This window comes from Talpa europaea (genome assembly GCF_964194135.1).
Source record: "Talpa europaea genome assembly, chromosome: 11".
NCBI lineage: Eukaryota > Metazoa > Chordata > Mammalia > Eulipotyphla > Talpidae > Talpa > Talpa europaea.
The window spans coordinates 103,225,404-103,243,544 of record NC_140078.1 but is presented as its reverse complement, the minus strand read 5'-3'; the positions used below and the strand labels follow the sequence as shown (position 1 = coordinate 103,243,544).

The window sequence follows — 18,141 nt, the reverse complement described above, 5'->3', positions numbered from 1 at the left end:
CCGCAGCCATCAGGGGCAGGGGTCTCTCGCTGCAAAGTGGGGGCCAGGAAGCGGAGGGCGATGGAGGTCACAAGCCTTTAAACAAGCTCTGTGGACTCCTGCGTAGCCCTGAAACAGTGAGGGGCCGGGAGGCCGGCAGGGAACTGCTTCACAGATGCGGGTTCCTTTTGGGGTGACGAGGCCGGTGTGGGGCTGCCTAGAGAGGCTGGTTGCATAACACAGGGAGCGTGCTAAATGCCGCCGGGTTGCTCACTTCAGAATGGTTGTTTTATGTTACGACCAGTAACATACCAGTAACATTTTACCAGTATCGGTAAAATGAAGAATAAAAGTAACAGTCCCATGTCTGACGCCCCGTGCCTACCTCCCCACTTTCCAGAGGCTGTGCTTTAAGATACTCCAGTGTTTTCTTCTGGCATTTGCTGTATGTCTAGATGATGTGTGTCTCTTGGTATCTGGCGATTATTTTGAATCTCGGCTGCTGACTTCCGTCCTGGATGAGACAGGCTTTCTCCTGCCCTCCTGCTCCGCCCCCGTCACCCCATTGGCCTTGTAACCTGTCCCCCCACCTTATTTTCAGCCAGACTAATACTCAGGCTCAGATTCTTATAACTGTGTAAATATTGACACTCTGGATTTTAATATGCAACTTCCCCTGGCATTAGCGGTCTGTTTTTCTTTATTTGCATAGCTCTGCTGTGCGTCCTCTGCCCTCGCCCCCTCTGAAGCCTCAGCATGTGCGGGTGCTGTGCTGCCCCCCAGCCAGGGCTGCTGAGCCCTTGGGGAACCCCCTGGGCGGGCGGGTGGGCCTCTCGCTGCACCCTGTGGGCTCACCCCACCCGCCACGCACCACCCTGCAAACTCCTCCTGCCTCCCTCACTGCTGCCAGAGCTGAGTTTCATTGACGCTGAAGTTGGGCTTTTTGTTTTCAGTTTTCCTCACGTGGGATTTTTTTTGGGGGTGGAGAAGAGGGTCCTTATTTTTCTCAGTGGACTCCAGGTCAAGCTTCTGTTAACCTCGGAACGTCGTTTCTGGATTGCCGAGTGCTCCCTGCTCAGGGTCGGGGGCTGCATCAACTGTAACTCAAATTCCTCAGCTCTCCATCCTCGCAGCGCCCGCTGTCCCCTGCCCTCCTGCCGTGTCACCGTCAGTAGTGGACTGTCCGCCTCCCACCTGCCGTGCGTGGGCCGCCTTCTCAGCGTTTCACCCGGGCTGTGTCCCAGGAAGCTCCGACGAAGCATGAGCAAACGGGATCTCTGGATTTCCTCTCCTGTCCCCACTCTGCCCTCTCCGGCCTGCCCTTCCTTCGTGGGCACCGTTGCCAAGAAGACCGTGTCCTTAGAGATGAGCGGGGTCTCAGCCCAAAGGCCGTGGGCGCACGCATCCTGCTACTTCTGCATGAATCCCCCGCTGTGCGTGACCAGCAGCCCGAGTGTCCCCTGCTGTGCCCCTGCTGTGCCCGCCTCTAGTCCTCGGTGTTGAATTTGGCAACAGATGCGTAGAGCTGGCAGCGACCTCAGAGGACGTGCCTGCCGTGGCCTCCGGAGCCGAGGGGGCCCGAGGGACGCCAGCACCCGGGAGCTGTCCACTCCACAGCCACGAGGAAGCCCACGCTCCCTGCAGCTGGCGGTTACCCGAGTGTGCAGAGCAGGCAAGGCCTGCCGCGGGCTTGGGGGACCGTGGGAGAAGTGGGGTTCAGCTGTGTCACTGCAGCCTGTGTTCTCAGACTGAGCCCCTGACAGGACTCCCTGTGGATTAGGCTGCTTTGCTGTCTCACTCTCCTGGGGGTCCCATTGTGGGGGCTGCAGGCTCGCTGGAGGCCCTTTGTGCTCCTGTCTCCTCAACTGGCTGCTGTCCCTCCTGAGCCAGCCACGCGCTCCCTGGCCAGGTTCTGGAGGCCATTTTCAAGCAGCGCCCACTGAGGGGAGGCGCTCGCTACAGCCCCCCAGCCCTTGAGCTCTTAGTCAGGCCCCGGTTCAGCCGACTGCGCCTCTGCTGCTAGTCCAGCGTGGCGTGTGTGAAAGTTTAGGACTATTCCAAAGAGAATTTTTGGAAAACTTTAGTTTATTCTGCAAAGGCCTAAAATAAAATAACACTCGTCACACAAGATACGCGCATGGCATTTCTTTGGGGTGAGCTTGAGCCACAGTGTGGGGTGTGTTTGTGTGTGTGTGTATATACACACACTCACTTCCCCCAAGTAGGTTTTACGTATATTCTGCTACTGGATTTCCTCTATTTGCGGGTTTCTATCCTTGGCACAGTATTCGCATCCAGCGGAACTTTAATTTTGCCCAGCGGTACAGTCCAGATAGCAAAGGACAACATGGAGCCAGCAACGTGAAGAATTTGGGAGGGTTACTGTAACATCCCATTTGAATTGCTTAATTTGATTTTGACTTGGAATCAGTTGCTAAGCAACCAGAAGGCAGGACAGAATCAGCAAGGCTAATTCAGTTCTGTTACTAGCGCGTGAGCATGGCTTCTGTTTACATAGACGGCCGAGGTGAAGACACATAATCCCATGCAGATCCCCGCTCTGCCCCGGAAATAGTTGGTGTGGCCCTGACAGCTCCGCTTTGGCTGCACCCGCTGCTGAGCCACACTCTCTGGAACGCGAAGCTGAGGTGTGACCCTGGGGTGCGGCCCCTGGTCTGTGGGGGGCGCTGCCCTCCCTGTCCGGAGCAGTTGCAGGACGCGCTGTGCCTTGTGGGGGGCACATGGCATCGGGGATCCAGCCCAATTTTCCCAGAATCAACCGAAATCTGGAAAACTTTGCAGTGCACGTTCTTTATCCATCATCCCGTGAAGTCTGTCGGGGGACGTGCGTTTTACATCCTTTCCTTCTCGATGTCTTTTTGATGAAATTTGAAATCGTTGACCCCATGTGATTCTGAGAGTAACTCACATATCAAATATTAACGCCAGTGATGTCAGTATCGGGAACGCCAGCTTTTGCTTTACGTTGTGTGATCTTCAAGGACGGCGCCCCGGCCCAGCCCAGGTGCCGCCCCCTGCTCTGTGCCAAAGACAGAGCGGCAGTGTAGACGGCGCTGCTGGGCTGTGTGTGTGTGTGCCTCACCTGGCGGGTGGAGACGCTGCCCACATCCGCCGGGCAGAAGACCCTGGTCTCTGCTGTGCATCACGACGTCTCCGAGGATACAGCAAAAGACAGTGACTGTGGGCTTGTTTGGAGGTGGGGAGGCCTCCCTGCTTTTTAACCTGCTTCCTGCCGTGACTGTTGTTCCCTGGAGCCCTTGATGGTGTCTCTGGTGTGTGGCCTGCTGTCCGAGTGGGGCTGGTCCTGTCGAGAGGGGCATCAGCCACCATGGGCGTGTCTTAGAACTGCTTGGGACTAGGTCAGCTGTGTGGTGAAGGAGAGGATAGGAGCAGGGAAAGTGCCTTTTATTCCTGCAGGTAAACCATCTTTTTTTTTTTCCCTGAACAACTTCAAGTCAGAATTAAGGGAAAATCCTAGTGTTTCTGTACTGACAATATATGAGTTTTTCTTACTTTGAGATAGTTACTTAGCGAAGATAGTCACCAGGTTTTTACCTGTTCGAGGCGCTGTAAGGGCACCTGCCTTAATGCACAGTTAGTAGATCGGGTATTCCTAGAAGCCTGGTCTGTTTTCAGGGTACCCATTTTCCCAACTATGCATATTCTTTCCAACTTTATTTTTATAAATACCACTTGAGAACTCAGTATGTCAAAAGTAAATTTTCCAGAGAGCATCATCTTTAGAATTCCTGTTTTATTTTTTTTTAAATAAATCTTTTTTTTTTTTTTAAGATTTATTTATTTATTTATACAAGCACTGGGTACAGTCAGAAGCGCAGGAGGGTGAGAGAATTCACCAGAGCGGGGAGCAGAGCAGGCAGAGGGACCGAAGGACACTGCTGAGGGGAGCAGCGGGCGGCAGGAGAGGTCTGCGTGCCATGTGGGACCTTTGCCCGGCGACTGGGATTGAACCGGCGCTGCAGAGGCTGCAGGCAGCTTCGCAACCCAGCGCTCAACCGCTGCGCCACCAGGGAGGCCCTAGAATTCCTGTTTTAGAGCAGTTATTTCTAAACTTTTCTGATGGCATGTCCTTTACAAAAAATTTTTGATGATATAACCCGTGGGTGTGGGTGTATTTAAGCAACACATGTATTTAAGCATTTTATAAATGTGTTACCAATAAACTGTCAGCTTTACAGAAACAAGGAGAATAGAGGTTAATGAAAAAGATGAGTGAATATGCGGTATCCTTTTAATTGTGATTACAGTCTCATCAACAATACCTTTGGGGATGTAGGTGCTTTTGGGCCACGCACATCATGGGGGACAATATTTTATTCCTGTTATGGAGGCACCATTGTTTTCCATCCTTGCTAGTGTTTCGACAGTATAAGAATCCCCTCTAGGCATAGTCACTGTAGCCCGCCCCCCCCAGCACCCACAGGCCTTACCTCTCCCCTCACAACCCCAACATTTTCACCCCACTTGCCTCCCCGCTCCCTCTGAAAGCCCAAGATCAGTGGTCAGTTTGCAAAGGTTGGTTTTCAATTTTGTCTTTGACCCTTTGGTTTTTCTGTATTCCACATAGACGTGACACCATCTGATATTTATCCTTCTCCATCTGGCTTATTTCGCTGAGCATGATCCCTTCCAGCTCCATCCGTGTTGCTGCAAATGGCATGAGTTTATCATTTTTGATGGCTGAGTAGTTTTCCATTGTGTGTATATACACCGCATCTTGATCCACTTGAACGACAGCATTTTAAGTGGTTTGCGTACTCTTCTTTATATGTGGTAACACCTTCAGGTCTGATTCAATCATATTTCCCCCTATTGTGACTGACAAGAGGAGTAAGAGCAGGGTCATTTATGGGCTGGGTTTGCGTGGCTGCCATGTGCAATGTTTTGATTTTTTTTGCAGAAACCATCTGATGTCATTAGCCCACCTGCCAGGGTTAGTGCCCTGCAGGCAGTGTCTAAAGTTGTAGAGCCTGTGTGCCCTGGCCGGTGGTCCTAGAGGAGGGGCAAGGGTCAGACGGGCTCAGTGTGGGGCCAGGCTTGCACTGTCTCTCCAGAGGGGGCTGCTGTACTCAGCTCTTCGGACGCTGCCTGGGAGGCGCCTCCAGATCAGCTTCCTGAGTGATGCTAAGTGGATTGACGTGTGTGGGGTTTCCACAAAGGTGCTGGGATGATTGTTGCACACAGTGAGGACACTGGTCCCTGTGTTCCCATCACTAGGACAGGAGGTGGCTCGGGCTGCATCAGGAGCCCTCATCTGGACCCTGGGCCCTCGCCACTCAGACTGGCTGTGTGGGAATGGCCAGAGAGGGCTGTGGTCGCCCTGAGGTGTCCCCTTTCCGGATGACTTGGGCGCGGCCGGGTGGCCAGCACCTGGCACGGGCTGCATGGGCTGCAAGGCGGGCCAGTAGGGAGCTGTGCAAAGGGCCTGTAACCTGTCACTTCTGCTGGTGCCTGAGGGGGGCACCTTGTCCCAGGGAGGCAGTGGGCACATGCTTCCTTGCTGACAGCCATCTGTGTGTTTCTTCCAGATTGCCTCTTTAAGCTGTGTCCCATGAACCGCTACTCTGCCCAGAAGCAGTTCTGGAAGGCGGCGAAGCCCGGGGCCAACAGCACCACCGATGCAGTGCTGCTCAACAAGTTGCATGTGAGTAGGGACGGCCGTGGGGGGCAGGCGCGGGGCCAGCCAGGCCTGGCCGGCAGTGGTGGGGCCTAGGCTTGTGCCCTCCGGCTTGGGGACTGGCTGTCAATACGCCCTGAGGTCCCCTTCCCAGGGTGTTTGGGCGCAGCTGGTGACCAACCAGTCCGGCCTCCCCCACCGCAGTGTCTCAGACCAATGACTCGGTGACGTTGACCTTCTTCCCTGTCTGGTAAGGGGGGTGGTGGTGCTGTCCACTGACGGGGTGCAGTGAAGGTGTGACGGGATGCAGAGGACACCGGGACAGGGCCTTACACGTGGGCGTTCCCCGTGCATCTCAGCTCTTGGCTCACGTCGTGGCTGTCGCTGTTCTGATGTGCTGTGTGACCACAGCCGCACCTGAGCCTCTGGTTCAGGACTTTGGGGACCGCAGTGTTATTTCAGGGCTTCCAGGGGGACATTCTCACCTCAGCAGGCCAGCGCCCCCTTGGCAGTGGATGTGCTGACCCTGGCTAGTAGGAGGTGACACACAGAAGAGCTGAATAGGGACCAGTCGTGAGGGAGACACAGGAGGAAAGTGGCAGGTGTCACAGTAGCTTTTGTGAGTCAGCAGAGAGCAGGCCCCACTGCCAAGGGCCAGAGGCGCTGAAGCCCCATGGTCTGTGCTGTGCCCTGACAGCTGGCCTCGCTCCCCACGGGTGCAGGGGTGCAGCCCTCACAGCCCAGAGGCCCACTTTCCCAATGTTACTTTCCAAAACGCCTGGGGGTCCTGGTGGGGTCACGCAGAATGCGAAGTGTCCTCTCCCTCACCAATCGCCCTTGCACTCCGGAAGATGTGCTTGCGTGGTGCAGCGGCCGGGACCCCGCTGGGTGGCTGGGGTGAAGGGGAGTCGGGGCGGGGCTCCAGTTGTGGCCTCTGCTTTAGCCCAGTGACCGTCCAGCCCACTGACCGTGCATGGGACAGGCCCGTCCACTGAGCTTCGGAGCCCCTCCCTCCACTGCTGTCATGTCTGGGGTCCCCTGTGGTCCGTGTCGGGAGCACAGGGCCCATCTGAAGGGGGATGGGGGGCCTCCTGGGAGGACTGTCCAGTGTGTGTGCCTGTGGGGTGAGCCAGGGTGATGGTGTCTGTGGGGAGAGCCTGCCTTGCCTTTTCTGGTATGAAACTCCTTGTTTAATGAGATCTTCTTGGGGACTCTCAAGCCCTCATTTCCCCTCCACCTCCGTCAGCAGGAGTGTAAACTGAGGCTCTGCTGGCTGGGCAGGGAGCTGGCTGGGAGGAAGGGCTTGGCGGGCTGGGCTGCGAGTCCCGGCGTGTCCTCACGCAGGCCGTGGCCCGCATCCTGCCGCTTGGGGACGTGGGCTGCAAGCCTTGGGTTTATTGAGAGGAGCTGAGAAGCCGAGTTTTTCTGTAGGACCCTCCCATGAAGCCTGAGCTGCCACTCAGCCCGGGGCACAGCCCCTGTGCCTCATTTGGACAGCGGGTCCTCCGATGCCCCTTGGCGAGCCACCCGTGAAAGCTGCGCAATTGGAAAGACCCATCCCGCTGGTGAGGGGCCGGAGCTCCTTGTTGACGAGAGAACAGTGGGCTCTCTCCCAGGCCTCTGAGAAAGCTCAGAGGAGGCCGAGTGTCCCCGAGAGGGCCATGGTCTATGTGGGTCCCCTTCCTGCGCCGCTGGGCCTGCCCTGCACGCCCCAGCCTCTCGCTGCCGGCTGCACCAGAGTGATGTATTTTGGGCCGCCACTTGCCTTTGGGGGCCAGCGGCCAGTCTCCAGTGGGTTTCCATTTTTATTTTTGTCAACTCCTGTGAAGCAGCCTAATCAAAGGTCAGAGTATTTTAAATTAATGCCATTTAAGGAATTGGTTGTCTAGACCACTTGACTTCCTTTTGACTGGGAGAAGCGACCTGCTGGCAGCTCTGACGGAGCATGACATCTAGTGGCTGGTGGCCCTGTGTTCACTTCTGCTGCAGGAATTACCGGGGTGCCGACTGTTAGGCCCGACTGCCCAAGGGCTCCTGCCCCAGGCCTGGCAGCTCTTCCCGGCAGGACAGCATTGTGCTGTTCCCTTGGGGTGGCCCCTGTGTTGTCAGGCCTGCAGGGCACCCAGCAGCCCGGAGAGCCCAGGACCGCCTGGCCTGTCCAGTGTGACAGCCCCGCGGCCCAGTCCAGAGCAGGCAGCCCTGCTGCTGTCCCGGGGGCCTTGCTGTGGCCATCTCCTGGGGCTTTTGTGTTTCTGAAATCAAAGAGCAGGGGGCTGGCCTGGGCCGACAGGTGTCCCCAGGGCCCAAGTGAGTCTGGTGACGTGGGTGTCCAGAGCAGCCCTCGCGTGAAGGAGAGGCAGCAGGAGGCGAGACTCAGCGTCCCCAAGTCGTTAGGAAAAGAGTTCCAGATGGACCAAGGAAGGAAAGCTAAGGGTGAAGGCCTTGGCTGGTGTGTGGGGTGCACCCAGCCCCTCCCCCAGGCCTCCGCGCTGTGTCCTAAATCATCTTAAATTATTAATTTTTAAAAAGATTTATTTATTTATGCACTCAAGAACTAGGGTGTAGGCCAGAGCTGCGGGGTGGGGGGCAGTTAGAGGACTCCCTAGAGACAGAGTGGGGAGCAGAACAGGAGGATCCACTGAAATACACTGCTGAGGGGAGCAGCGGGGAGACAGGAGAGGTCTGCTGCGCCCTGTGGGTAGCTCCCTGGCCGGGGATCGAACTCATGCTGCGGTGGCTGAGATAGTTTAATAGCGCTGAGACTTGAACCCTTGCGCCACCAGGGAGGCCCAGTCATCTTAAATTATGAATTAAGTCTTCTCAGTCTCTAACCGCCTCTTCTCCCATCTGGTCTCACAAGCAGACTTGCTCTTGCTCAGGCTCCCGGCTCCCCGTTGTCGGCGGTCGGCGCTGTGACTTCCCTGCCCAGGCCCGCGTGGGCAGCAGCCTTCAGGGTCCTGACAGCTTCCTCTGTTGTGGGGAAAGTCGCGTGGGCTGCGCATGTGCCGGCTCTCTCCCGAGGAGACGCGCCCGGAGCGGGTTGCTGGGCCAGCCGGCGCCCTGAGAGCAAGGGGAGGAAATACCGTAATGTTTCAGATGCGTGTTTCTTAACTGAGGCCACAGGAAGTGCTTCAGATGAGAGGAATGTCCACGGGAGCCCTCTCTCCGCGCCCAGCGCCGTGTGGAGGCCCGGGAGCCCCGCTGTGTGGGTCTCTGATGTGAATCCTGTCCGTGTGTGTTTTGAGCAGAGAACAGCCACATTTGCACACTTCCTTGTTGGAGAATGTTTATTTTACTGAACCCATTGATTTTCGCCCTCTGGCATTTTTCTCTTTCTTGAACTTCCCGTCCAAATTAGCCGAGAGCTGCTTAGCAAGAACAAACGCCTCTCTCCAGGTCTCGCTTGCCTTCCACATGGATCCTGCCCCGGGTTTTGTTTAGAAAACCCATGGGTGCTGCAGAGCCCTCCAGAGGGGGGGCATCGGCATGAAAACCGGGTGAGGTGAGAAGAGTTGGGCCTTCTGAAGGGGGCAGGGCAGAGGCTGGCCGGCTTCTGCCTGCTGATACTCATGAAGGCGCCACGGAACTGGGGGTTTGTCTTTTGTCCCTAAGAAGAGCAACTGGGAACTGAGCCCAAAAGTGAGAGCAGGAGGCCTCTGAGTCCACCCTGCTCCTGGAAGGACAAGGCTGATGCCGTGAAGCTGCAACTGCCTGTTAGGACAGGAGCCTCCCCTCCTGCCACGTGGGTCTCGTGGGTGCGGGATCCCTTCTTGCTGCTCGTTTTCCTCAGAAGATGCGGCTTCCTAGCGATGCCTGTGCTCTAGCAGGGCCCAGGGGTGCTGAGATGGAAGGAAACGGGAAGGTTGTCCACCGGCCAACTTGGTGACCCTCAGACAGTCTCAGCAGCAGGATGGCCCTTGTGTTGGCAGCAGGTCACAGGCACGAGGCTGGAATGCTCCATGGACGTGCACGCGGCTCTACTCTGCACATCAGCCCCGGGAGGATGCCTCGTCTCCCATGTGCAGGCGTCTCCTGAGTGGGGCTGTATTTCGGAGCAGGGATGGAGCTGCCTGGCCCAGGGCTGCAGCTGGTGTGGGGGGAGCAGGACCGGGATGGGCAGGTCCTGGAAATGGGACCGGCATCTGGCCTCTGGGAGGAGAAATGACTGGTCAGGGCCCCGCACCCCAGCCCCAGGTTGGGGACACAGGTTGAAAGGGCAATTCACAGACTGGCTGGGGAAGCCAGGCCCCTGCTGTAAGCTCTGTTACAACTGGAGTAGAGTAGCCGAGTCACAAGGTTGGGGTGAACGTGGAGGGTGGGGTGCAGCCAGGCTGGCTACCCTGGAACCCGCTGTGCAGCTTTCCCCTCTCGCCCGCCAATCTTGGATGGGGAGCGCTGCCCGGCCTCCTTCGTAACTGCGCAGAGCTGGGGTTAGCCCAGATGTGGGTTTGGGGATCATCTCTGTGCCTTAATAAAGTGTAGTCTGTAAAAACGAAATTGGTAAGCAAAACCCCAGGCGTCCCTAGAAGTAGAGGAAACGGTGTGACAGCCCCTCTCACCCTGTACCCCACTGCCTGCGCAACCTCCACCAGACTCGCTGGTTTATTTCTTCTTCTTCAAGATTGGGGTGATGTCCTTCCTGGCAAGGAACAGCCATAAAAACTAAATTACAATCAGAGCTAACAATGACAGCCCCCCCGGATGCCACCAGGACCAGCCCAGGGCTGGGAGGTACTTTCATCCTCACATTGCAAAAGAGGAAACTGAGGCTCACAGGTACTAATAACACATTCCAGGTCACACAGCCAGAAGCATCGCCCAGCCCAGCATTGAAACCCAGTTTTACTTGACTCCAAAGCCTTAAAAGATAAAACTTTTATCCATCAGAGGTGGGCTCAGCAAATCCCCTCTCACCCCTTCCCCATTTTCTTGAAAAGTATATACTTTTGATCAAGCCTCGCCCTAAGCACATGTCCATGAATTTCATAAAATAAACAAATGATCTTTAAAAGCCAGCAGGCCACCCGCGCGGAGGACCGGCCCTGGGCTCCCACCCGCCCCGCGTGGCCTCAGAGACGGCTTCGTGGCCGCGCCTTTCCTGGCCCTGCGGTGTGGCAGGGAAGTGTGGCCGCCGCGCCCTCCCTGACCGCTGTCCCTCTCCCGCAGCACGCCGCAGACTTGGAAAAGAAGCAGAACGAGACGGAGAACCGGAAGCTGCTGGGGACCGTGATCCAGTACGGCAACGTCATCCAGGTATGCCCGCGGGCCTGCTGGGCCCCGTCAGGGAGGAGGGAGCGAGAACCAGACCCCGGACCTCCCCGCCTTCCCAGGTAGCTGCCCGACCGGGGCCTGGCGTTTCTAGTTACGGCCCGACGAGGCTGTCTTCCTGGTCCTCTCGCGCCGGTGTCCACGCTCCCCTGCTCCGACTCGAACTGTGTCCTGGTGTCCCCAGTGGGGCGCTCCCTTGCGCACAGGAGTAGGCTGGCCCTGCCCTTGGTGTAACTTGCAGAGATTGGAAATTCCTCCTGTGGGGTCAGCCTGGCTCCCCCGGGACTCTGGAATGCTCTCACCGGTTGGCTCCAGAGTTGCTGGCCAAGGATAACAGGGGTGCCTGCCCGGGACCAGCTGTCCCACACCCCAGCAGCCTGGAAGGTGTGTGGGTGCAGAGAGGGTATTGCATGTGGCCAGGGTGTCCCGCTGTCTCTCCGTGTCCAGGGGCGACCACCTTCACGCTCCCCTCCAGCCCTTCCTAGTCGGAAGCCGTGGCCTGTGCTTCTGGTCTGGACTGAGCAGAAGACGGTGTTTCCCTTCCACATTTGTAACTTTTCACATCGTCATTCCTGAGGGTTAAAGATACGGGGCTTAGAAGTCCAGGTGGACGCTGCAGTGGCCACGCCCTTCCCGTGGAACAGCCTCACGGCCACTGTGCCAGTAATGGCCTGTGAGCCTCTCGCTCCCGCTTTGCGCCTGTGATGCCTCCGTCCCTCGTGTGGGGCCGGCCCCTCTCCACGGCCTGGAGCATCCTCCACCCTCCCAGGGCTGCTGGGAGTGCAGCTCCCCCTGCATCTTCCGGCCTGAGACGCCCCTGCATGGGCAGCCCCGGTGGCGGGGACGTCGGAGGCCTGTGTCTCAGGTGGAGGGAAACAGCTGCAGCGCTGCCCTGTCTCCGTGGTTTCAGCTGCTGCATCTGAAGAGTAACAAGTACCTGACCGTGAACAAGAGGCTCCCGGCCCTGCTGGAGAAGAACGCCATGCGGGTGACGCTGGACGAGGCCGGCAACGAGGGCTCCTGGTTCTACATCCAGCCTTTCTACAAGCTGCGCTCCATTGGCGACAGTGTGAGTGCAGACCCGCAGGGTGCCCTTCCCAGCAGGGTGCCCTTCCCAGCGGGGTGCCCTTCCCAACCTAGGCCTGCCCTGGGCCTGTTGCCCCCCCAGCTGTGTGATAGTCAACTGGGAGAACTTTAAAGTTGGAATCGGGGCTCACCCTGTCTGGAAAGAGGGGGTCACTATGGCAACCGTGTTTGGAACACAGTGCTGAGTGTGTGTGACCTAAATAGGGTGGCTGTGCTTTTCCTCCTGGGCTTCTAGAAAGCTGTCAGAGCAGCCTGTACATCGGCGAGCCTCTGGGAAAGCACGGCCGTCCAGTGTGCCCCACCCCGGTCACTGGGGCGGGAGTGCGCTGCTGGGAGCTGGAGGCCGTGCGTGGCGCGGTGGGTTCCAGGAGCAGCCGTGTCCTCTACCGCGAGCTGCCGGCCGGTCTCTGTCCCTTTCTGTAGTGGCGCTTGGTCCCAAGAGGCCTCGCCCCGGGTGAGGGGGCTGTGGAGGCCACCGGGGACCGGGCAGCGTGGTCCTCTTAGCCACATGAAGAATTCAGGGCGTGGGCACAGCCCTTACGACGGGCTTGTGTGACAAGTGCTGCCAGCTGCATTTCCGACCTTGTTACAATCCGGAAATTGTCAATTTGTACTAGAAAAAATATGTGCCTAAAACAGAATGGAATCGCATCAACATGTTCCACCAGCCTGAACCTACAACCGAGCTTTGCCAGTTTTCAGTGTCGCGGTTTATGTTGCTGCAGGCCCCTTACACACGTGCCCAGCTGGGGGTGTGTGTGGCCAGCATCAGGCCCCCCGCCCCAGTTGGTACACGGTCAGTGTTGGTCCCCAGTGAGACTGGAATAACAAGTTCAGACGCTGAAGTTTCAGTGTTGGCGTTTTTTGAGGAATTTGCGTTCACATGGAGCTGGAAAAAGCTGATTGCTTTTGTTCCCCAGATGCCATCACCCCCACCCTCGGGTCCACCCCCTGAGGAAAGACGGGGGCGTCTTGTCCTCACTCCATTCTCGGCCTGGACAGCGCACCTGTCCTCGCGCTGACCTGCGTGGCTGCACCTGGTGACAGGCGAGAGGCCTGCGGTCCTTAATTGTCCCCAACAGTGCTTTCAGGGGCTCCCTTCACAGGCCACGGGCCAGCTTAGTGGCCATGACTGGTGCTTTTGCAGGTGGGCTAGAGTAGGAAGCATCCGGCTGTGTTAAGTATTGGGGGTGGGGGGGCTCTGTGCAGATAGAAACCTACATCTGTGCCCTCTGTCTGTGCCCCGTCTGTGCCCACCAGGCGCACGAGCATGCACGTGGCGTCAACTCCACCAGCTCTAGACAGACAGCGAGTCTCTCAGTGTGACTTGTGCTCAGAAAAGTGTTCAGGTCATTGTTCTGGACTTTATTCTTTCAAAGATACTTTTTCTTCTTCTAAGAGTTGGCGCGTACAGGTGTCTTAACTGAACCTCACAGGCAGCAGTGCCTGGCGGCCCAGAAGTCACCTTGGCCTCGGAACACCCCTCCTGCGAGGGTTGGGGGTCCCCTCCCCGCAGGCTCTACAGCTCCTTCCAGGGCCACCTGGCCCATGTGCAGCCTCTGCTGCTCCTCCTTTCCAGGTGGTCATCGGTGACAAGGTGGTTCTGAACCCCGTCAATGCGGGCCAGCCCTTGCACGCCAGCAGCCACCAGCTGGTGGACAACCCAGGCTGCAACGAGGTGAGGTGGCCGTGGGCCGGCACAGGCACATGGGCCCCGGGGCGCAGGGGGTGGACCCCTGTGGCAGGAGAGAAAACCAGGGCCCAGCATCCGGCGTGGCTGACCAGTGGGTGGTGGGTGGGGGCCGCCCTCGCTGCAGCCTTTCATGGGTAGACTGGTTTTGAACTCATTGAGCCAAGCTGGACATTCCCGTGAAGTTTGTCCAGCTATGGGGCACCTTTTCTGATTGGTCCCCCTAAGTTGTGCTACCTCTTTATTGGGGCCTGCAGTGGGCCCTAGCAGCAGCTCGGTGGGTCAGCAGCCCGAGAGATGGCTTTTGGCTTCCCGGGTCAGTCTGCTTAACCCCCCGTGGGCAGTCTTGGGCACAGGGACAGTCCATCTGTGCCTGTTAGAGTGTGTGTGTGAAAGTGTGTCCGTGAGCCCTGGCGGTCGGCCCCTCGAGTAGCCACCCCCTGGGTCCTGGCCCTGGGGCAGCTCCTGGGCCGCAGCATGGCCTCGCCTCGGGCGGCAGCGAGAAGCTGGGGCTGCTTTGCTCTTCAGGTCAACTCCGTCAATTGCAACACGAGCTGGAAAATAGTCCTGTTCATGAAGTGGAGCGACAACAAGGACGACATCCTGAAGGGGGTGAGTGCTGGGCTCATGCAGGAGTGTCCTTAGCTCCCCCCACCCAGCTTCTCCCCTCAACTCCTGGCCTCACTGCAGGGCGACGTGGTGAGGCTATTCCACGCAGAGCAGGAGAAGTTCCTCACCTGTGACGAGCACCGGAAGAAGCAGCACGTCTTCCTGAGGACCACCGGCCGCCAGTCGGCCACCTCGGCCACCAGCTCCAAGGCCCTGTGGGAGGTGGAGGTGAGGGCTGGCGGGTGGGGTCTGGGTTGGGGGACGGGACTCGTGGGCGGGTGGACTGAGCGCCTCCGGGTCCGCAGGCCCACCCTGGCTCAAACACGGGTGGGCGACTCAAGAGAAACCAGCACACCAGGCCCCCCAGAAAGATGCCGGATGCGCTCCTGGAGGAAAAGAGCAACCTCCTTGTTTTTTTAAAGACCCCCTCATCCCTTATTTCCCCTTCATGCCCCTTCCCTTCCCCCCTTCACTTCTGCCTCACCTGTGCAACCTCAGCTTGGAGCTCATCGTCCACTCGCTTATCGTGCTGTCGGTGCATTCCCTTTGTTTCCTCAAATTACCCCCCACGTCGACTAGCCCGGTGTGTCTTTCATCATTCCTCACGGCCGAACAGTATCCCAGCCCGTGGACAGGGCCCCGCCTTGCCCAGTCCTGCTCGTGGACGCTCGAGCCCTTCCCTGGGCTCTGCTGGTGTGAATTATGCTGAAACAGGGACAGCTGCTTTGGAGGCAAGCCCAGCCCCGACAGTGGAAATTTCCCTCTCTGGGCTGCTGATCTCCTCTTGCTCCTGTTGGTTCCTTTCCTTGCTGGTTGACCCGTCACCATGACGTGTTGTCAGGCACCTGCCGGGTGCACAGGTGTTGGGGTATAAGACGCACGCTGTGCGGGTGGCAGGTGAGGGGACGGGCCCTCTCCCTGTGCTCGGGGGGCTTGGCTGAATTGGGGAGCGTGGGCTGGGCAGGGACGGAGGACTTCCTGGAGAGGCCGCCCCGAGCTGGTTCTGGCAGTGTGATCTGTATTTCACGGATTCGGAAACCTCAGCTTTCTGTAGAGAGCGTGAGGCATGGGCTTCAGCTCTCAGGCCACTTAACTTGATGTCGTCATCACAGCTGCCTCTTTTTTTCCCACTGAGAAGAAACAGCTGTCTGAGTCTTAGTCTCCAAAAGTGGGTTCCCTGCCAGATTTTCCCTGAACATCCTAGGAAGCCATCGAATGTCTTCCTTTTGCATTTTTTTCCTTGCAGAGGCTGGAAACTTAAGTGTCCCTTCAAAATAAAAGGCAGCCCTGTGCATTTTCATATTTTTAACGACGACAGAGGCTTCACGCTGCCCCGGGGCTGGTCACCAGTAGCTCCCCACGACCGTCCTGTCCTGCGGTGGCAGCTCTGCCCCTTCCTGCCTGCGGGTCACGTCTGTTTGGCTTTCAGTACGTCACGAGCTCCACTGTCTTTATTCTGCCGGTTTAAGCAGCTGTCTGCATTCTAGGACATGTGACCGTGGAGACCGGGGGTCTTGGCCCTGCACGGCATCCCCCTCACGGGTCCCCAGTGGCGCCTGGTTAACTTTCTCCCCAAATAGCTGCCTCCGCAGGTCTCTGAGGTGTGCCTGCGGCCTCCAGTGCTCTCAGCACTCCTTAGGGAACAGGAAACTACCTTCATGTTTGTGTGGAAATACCTTTATTTCACTGATGCAAAATCTGTTTTTTTTTTTTTTTTTGTAAAAGCAGTAGCTTCATTCAGATACAACCCGTATTCCACACAATTCACCCATCTCAAGGCAACGGCTCTCACGGGCTTTCAGTCCGTCCAAAGACCTGGTGCTGTGGGCCCGCCACACCCCCTAGGCCCCACCTGTCCAATCTGCTGGCGCGTGGTCTGCTGGACACATGCGGCCCGTGTGGCGGCGGTGGCCTGGCTCCCTGCGCCACTCCTGATGGCCTCCTTTTGCAGGTGGTTCAGCACGACCCGTGCCGGGGCGGAGCCGGGTACTGGAACAGCCTCTTCCGCTTCAAGCACCTGGCCACGGGCCATTACCTGGCGGCTGAGGTAAGTGGAGGGCCAAGATTTTCTCTTTCTGGGCTGAGGGGCTCCTCTCCCGGCTCACCCATGGCTGGTAGGGCCCCCTTCCTTTTCCTCCCACCTCACCCCTGCTCCAAGCCAAGAGGCCCACATTCCAGGGCTCCCAGGGCTTCCCTCTGGAGCCCTGCTGAGTCAGAAGCCAGGCCAGTCTGGCGCTCAGGATCGTTTGTGGGGTCTGTCCTGCCTCCTGCTCTCCGCTCCTGCCGCCTTGCACGTGGACGCGTCTGGGCTGCTGGGCAGCGAGGTCAGGCTGCGGGGACGTGAGACACGTGAAGAGCTGGCATCTCAGTTCCCGGAGCACCAGCCGCACGGACGGGTCTTGGTTCTTACCTGTAGGAGTATGCAGAAATCCCCAAATTAACTTGACCTTAAATGTCTGTGAGGGGTTTTGCAGAAAGGCAGTCCTCTGCTGCAGGACTGAGGGCTCGGCCCTGACTCTGGCATTCACTCGAGGCGCATCCGCTGGCCTGGCGACTGCCAGGCAGATACCCATGTGGACGTGCATGCAGGGCAGACTCAGCGGACGGATGGCGAGGGCATGTCCTCCAGTGGGTGTGGACCTCGCCTGCGTAGCGCACCGAGGGTGGCTGAGGGGCCCGTGCCAACCCCCGGGGCTGCCCTTGGACGAATGTATGATTTTGAAATAATTAAGAACCAGAAGGGCCTCCCCTGGTGGTGCAGCGGTTGAGCGCTGGGTTGTGAGGCTGTCCGCAGCCTCTGCAGCGCCAGTTCAATCCCCGGCCGCCGGCGAGCGTCCCACAAAAAAAAAAAAAAAAAAAAGAACCAGAGACCAAGATGCCCTTAAAATCTGACATGGAACCATAAAGAGTTGTGGACCCAGCGCCCCAGCTGGGCTGGTCATGGGGCTGGCCAGAGTGGGGGGCCGGCTCCCGGCAGGCCCTGCTGGGCCCACATCGCCGTCCTTCACAAACCCCGCAGGAAAGCCAGCGCCCGCGGAGGGCCTGTGTCCATCTCGGGCTCCAGCTGCCGCTTCGCTCGAGAACCCACTGTGCTGTCACTCGGTCTGCACCACGGAGCGTGTCCGGTGGCGTGTGTGTGTCGTGGCGTGCTCGTGTGCCGTGTCGTCGTTGTGGCATGCTGGTTCCGTGGCCGGAGGGACGGGACGGCGTCTTGCTGGCGGAGAGCCGTGTGCAGGCTGCGGGGTCTCCTGCAGAGGGCCGAGCCCGAGAAAGCAATGGATGTTTTAATTTCCCAATGATTTTTTCCATCAGGTAGACCCTGACTTTGAGGAAGAGTGCCTGGAGTTTCAGCCCCCCGTAAGTATGGCGGGAGCCTGCCCGTCTTCCTCTGTAGGGCGAGGGCATAGCTCAGGGGCGCCGCTGCCGCTGAGGCTGGGGACGGGGCTCCTGCCCCTCAGCAGAAGGCCTTGTGCTCGCTCCTGTGTCCAAGGGCCTAAGGGGGCCGTCGGGCAGCACGTCCAGTCTGAGCCGGCGGGGCCTGCACCTCCCATGTGTCCTGGCAACCCCAGCCCCCATCCTGAGAAGCCGCTTGTAACTACCACATATAGATGCTGTCGACCTCGATCCCGGGCGTAGAGTCAGTCCCGGGGCGGGCGTGAGGTGGACAGTGGGGGTGAGACGCGTCGCTGTCTAAGCCTGGGCTTGGCTTCCTGCAAAGTCAGGAATGGACTCGGTTGTGTGGTTCGACGCCTGGCTCCTTGGCTTTGTCCTTTCTCAGAGGCGTGTTGCTGGATCATGCCGGTCTGGGGCCCTCGGGGGCTCAGAGTCCCCAGCCGAGGGGCTGGGGGCA

General features: G+C 58.3%; 1 protein-coding gene across 5 annotated transcripts in view; it reads left to right on the top strand.

Annotated features, from left to right (window-relative positions):
* ITPR1 (inositol 1,4,5-trisphosphate receptor type 1) overlaps positions 1-18,141 on the top strand; it is a gene marked incomplete at both ends in the record, with an annotated part of 163,018 nt that overhangs the window by 49,910 nt on the left and 94,967 nt on the right. For 3 of the 5 annotated variants that reach the window (XM_084248295.1, XM_084248293.1, XM_084248292.1), the window contains 8 exons: positions 5,550-5,665; positions 10,805-10,891; positions 11,817-11,975; positions 13,572-13,670; positions 14,211-14,294; positions 14,373-14,519; positions 16,243-16,338; positions 17,604-17,648. In XM_084248295.1, coding sequence (XP_084104421.1) covers positions 5,550-5,665; positions 10,805-10,891; positions 11,817-11,975; positions 13,572-13,670; positions 14,211-14,294; positions 14,373-14,519; positions 16,243-16,338; positions 17,604-17,648 — 833 coding nt within the window. The remainder of the gene's footprint in view (positions 1-5,549; positions 5,666-10,804; positions 10,892-11,816; positions 11,976-13,571; positions 13,671-14,210; positions 14,295-14,372; positions 14,520-16,242; positions 16,339-17,603; positions 17,649-18,141) is intronic. The other 2 variants (XM_084248296.1, XM_084248294.1) reach the window with 1 other exon arrangement.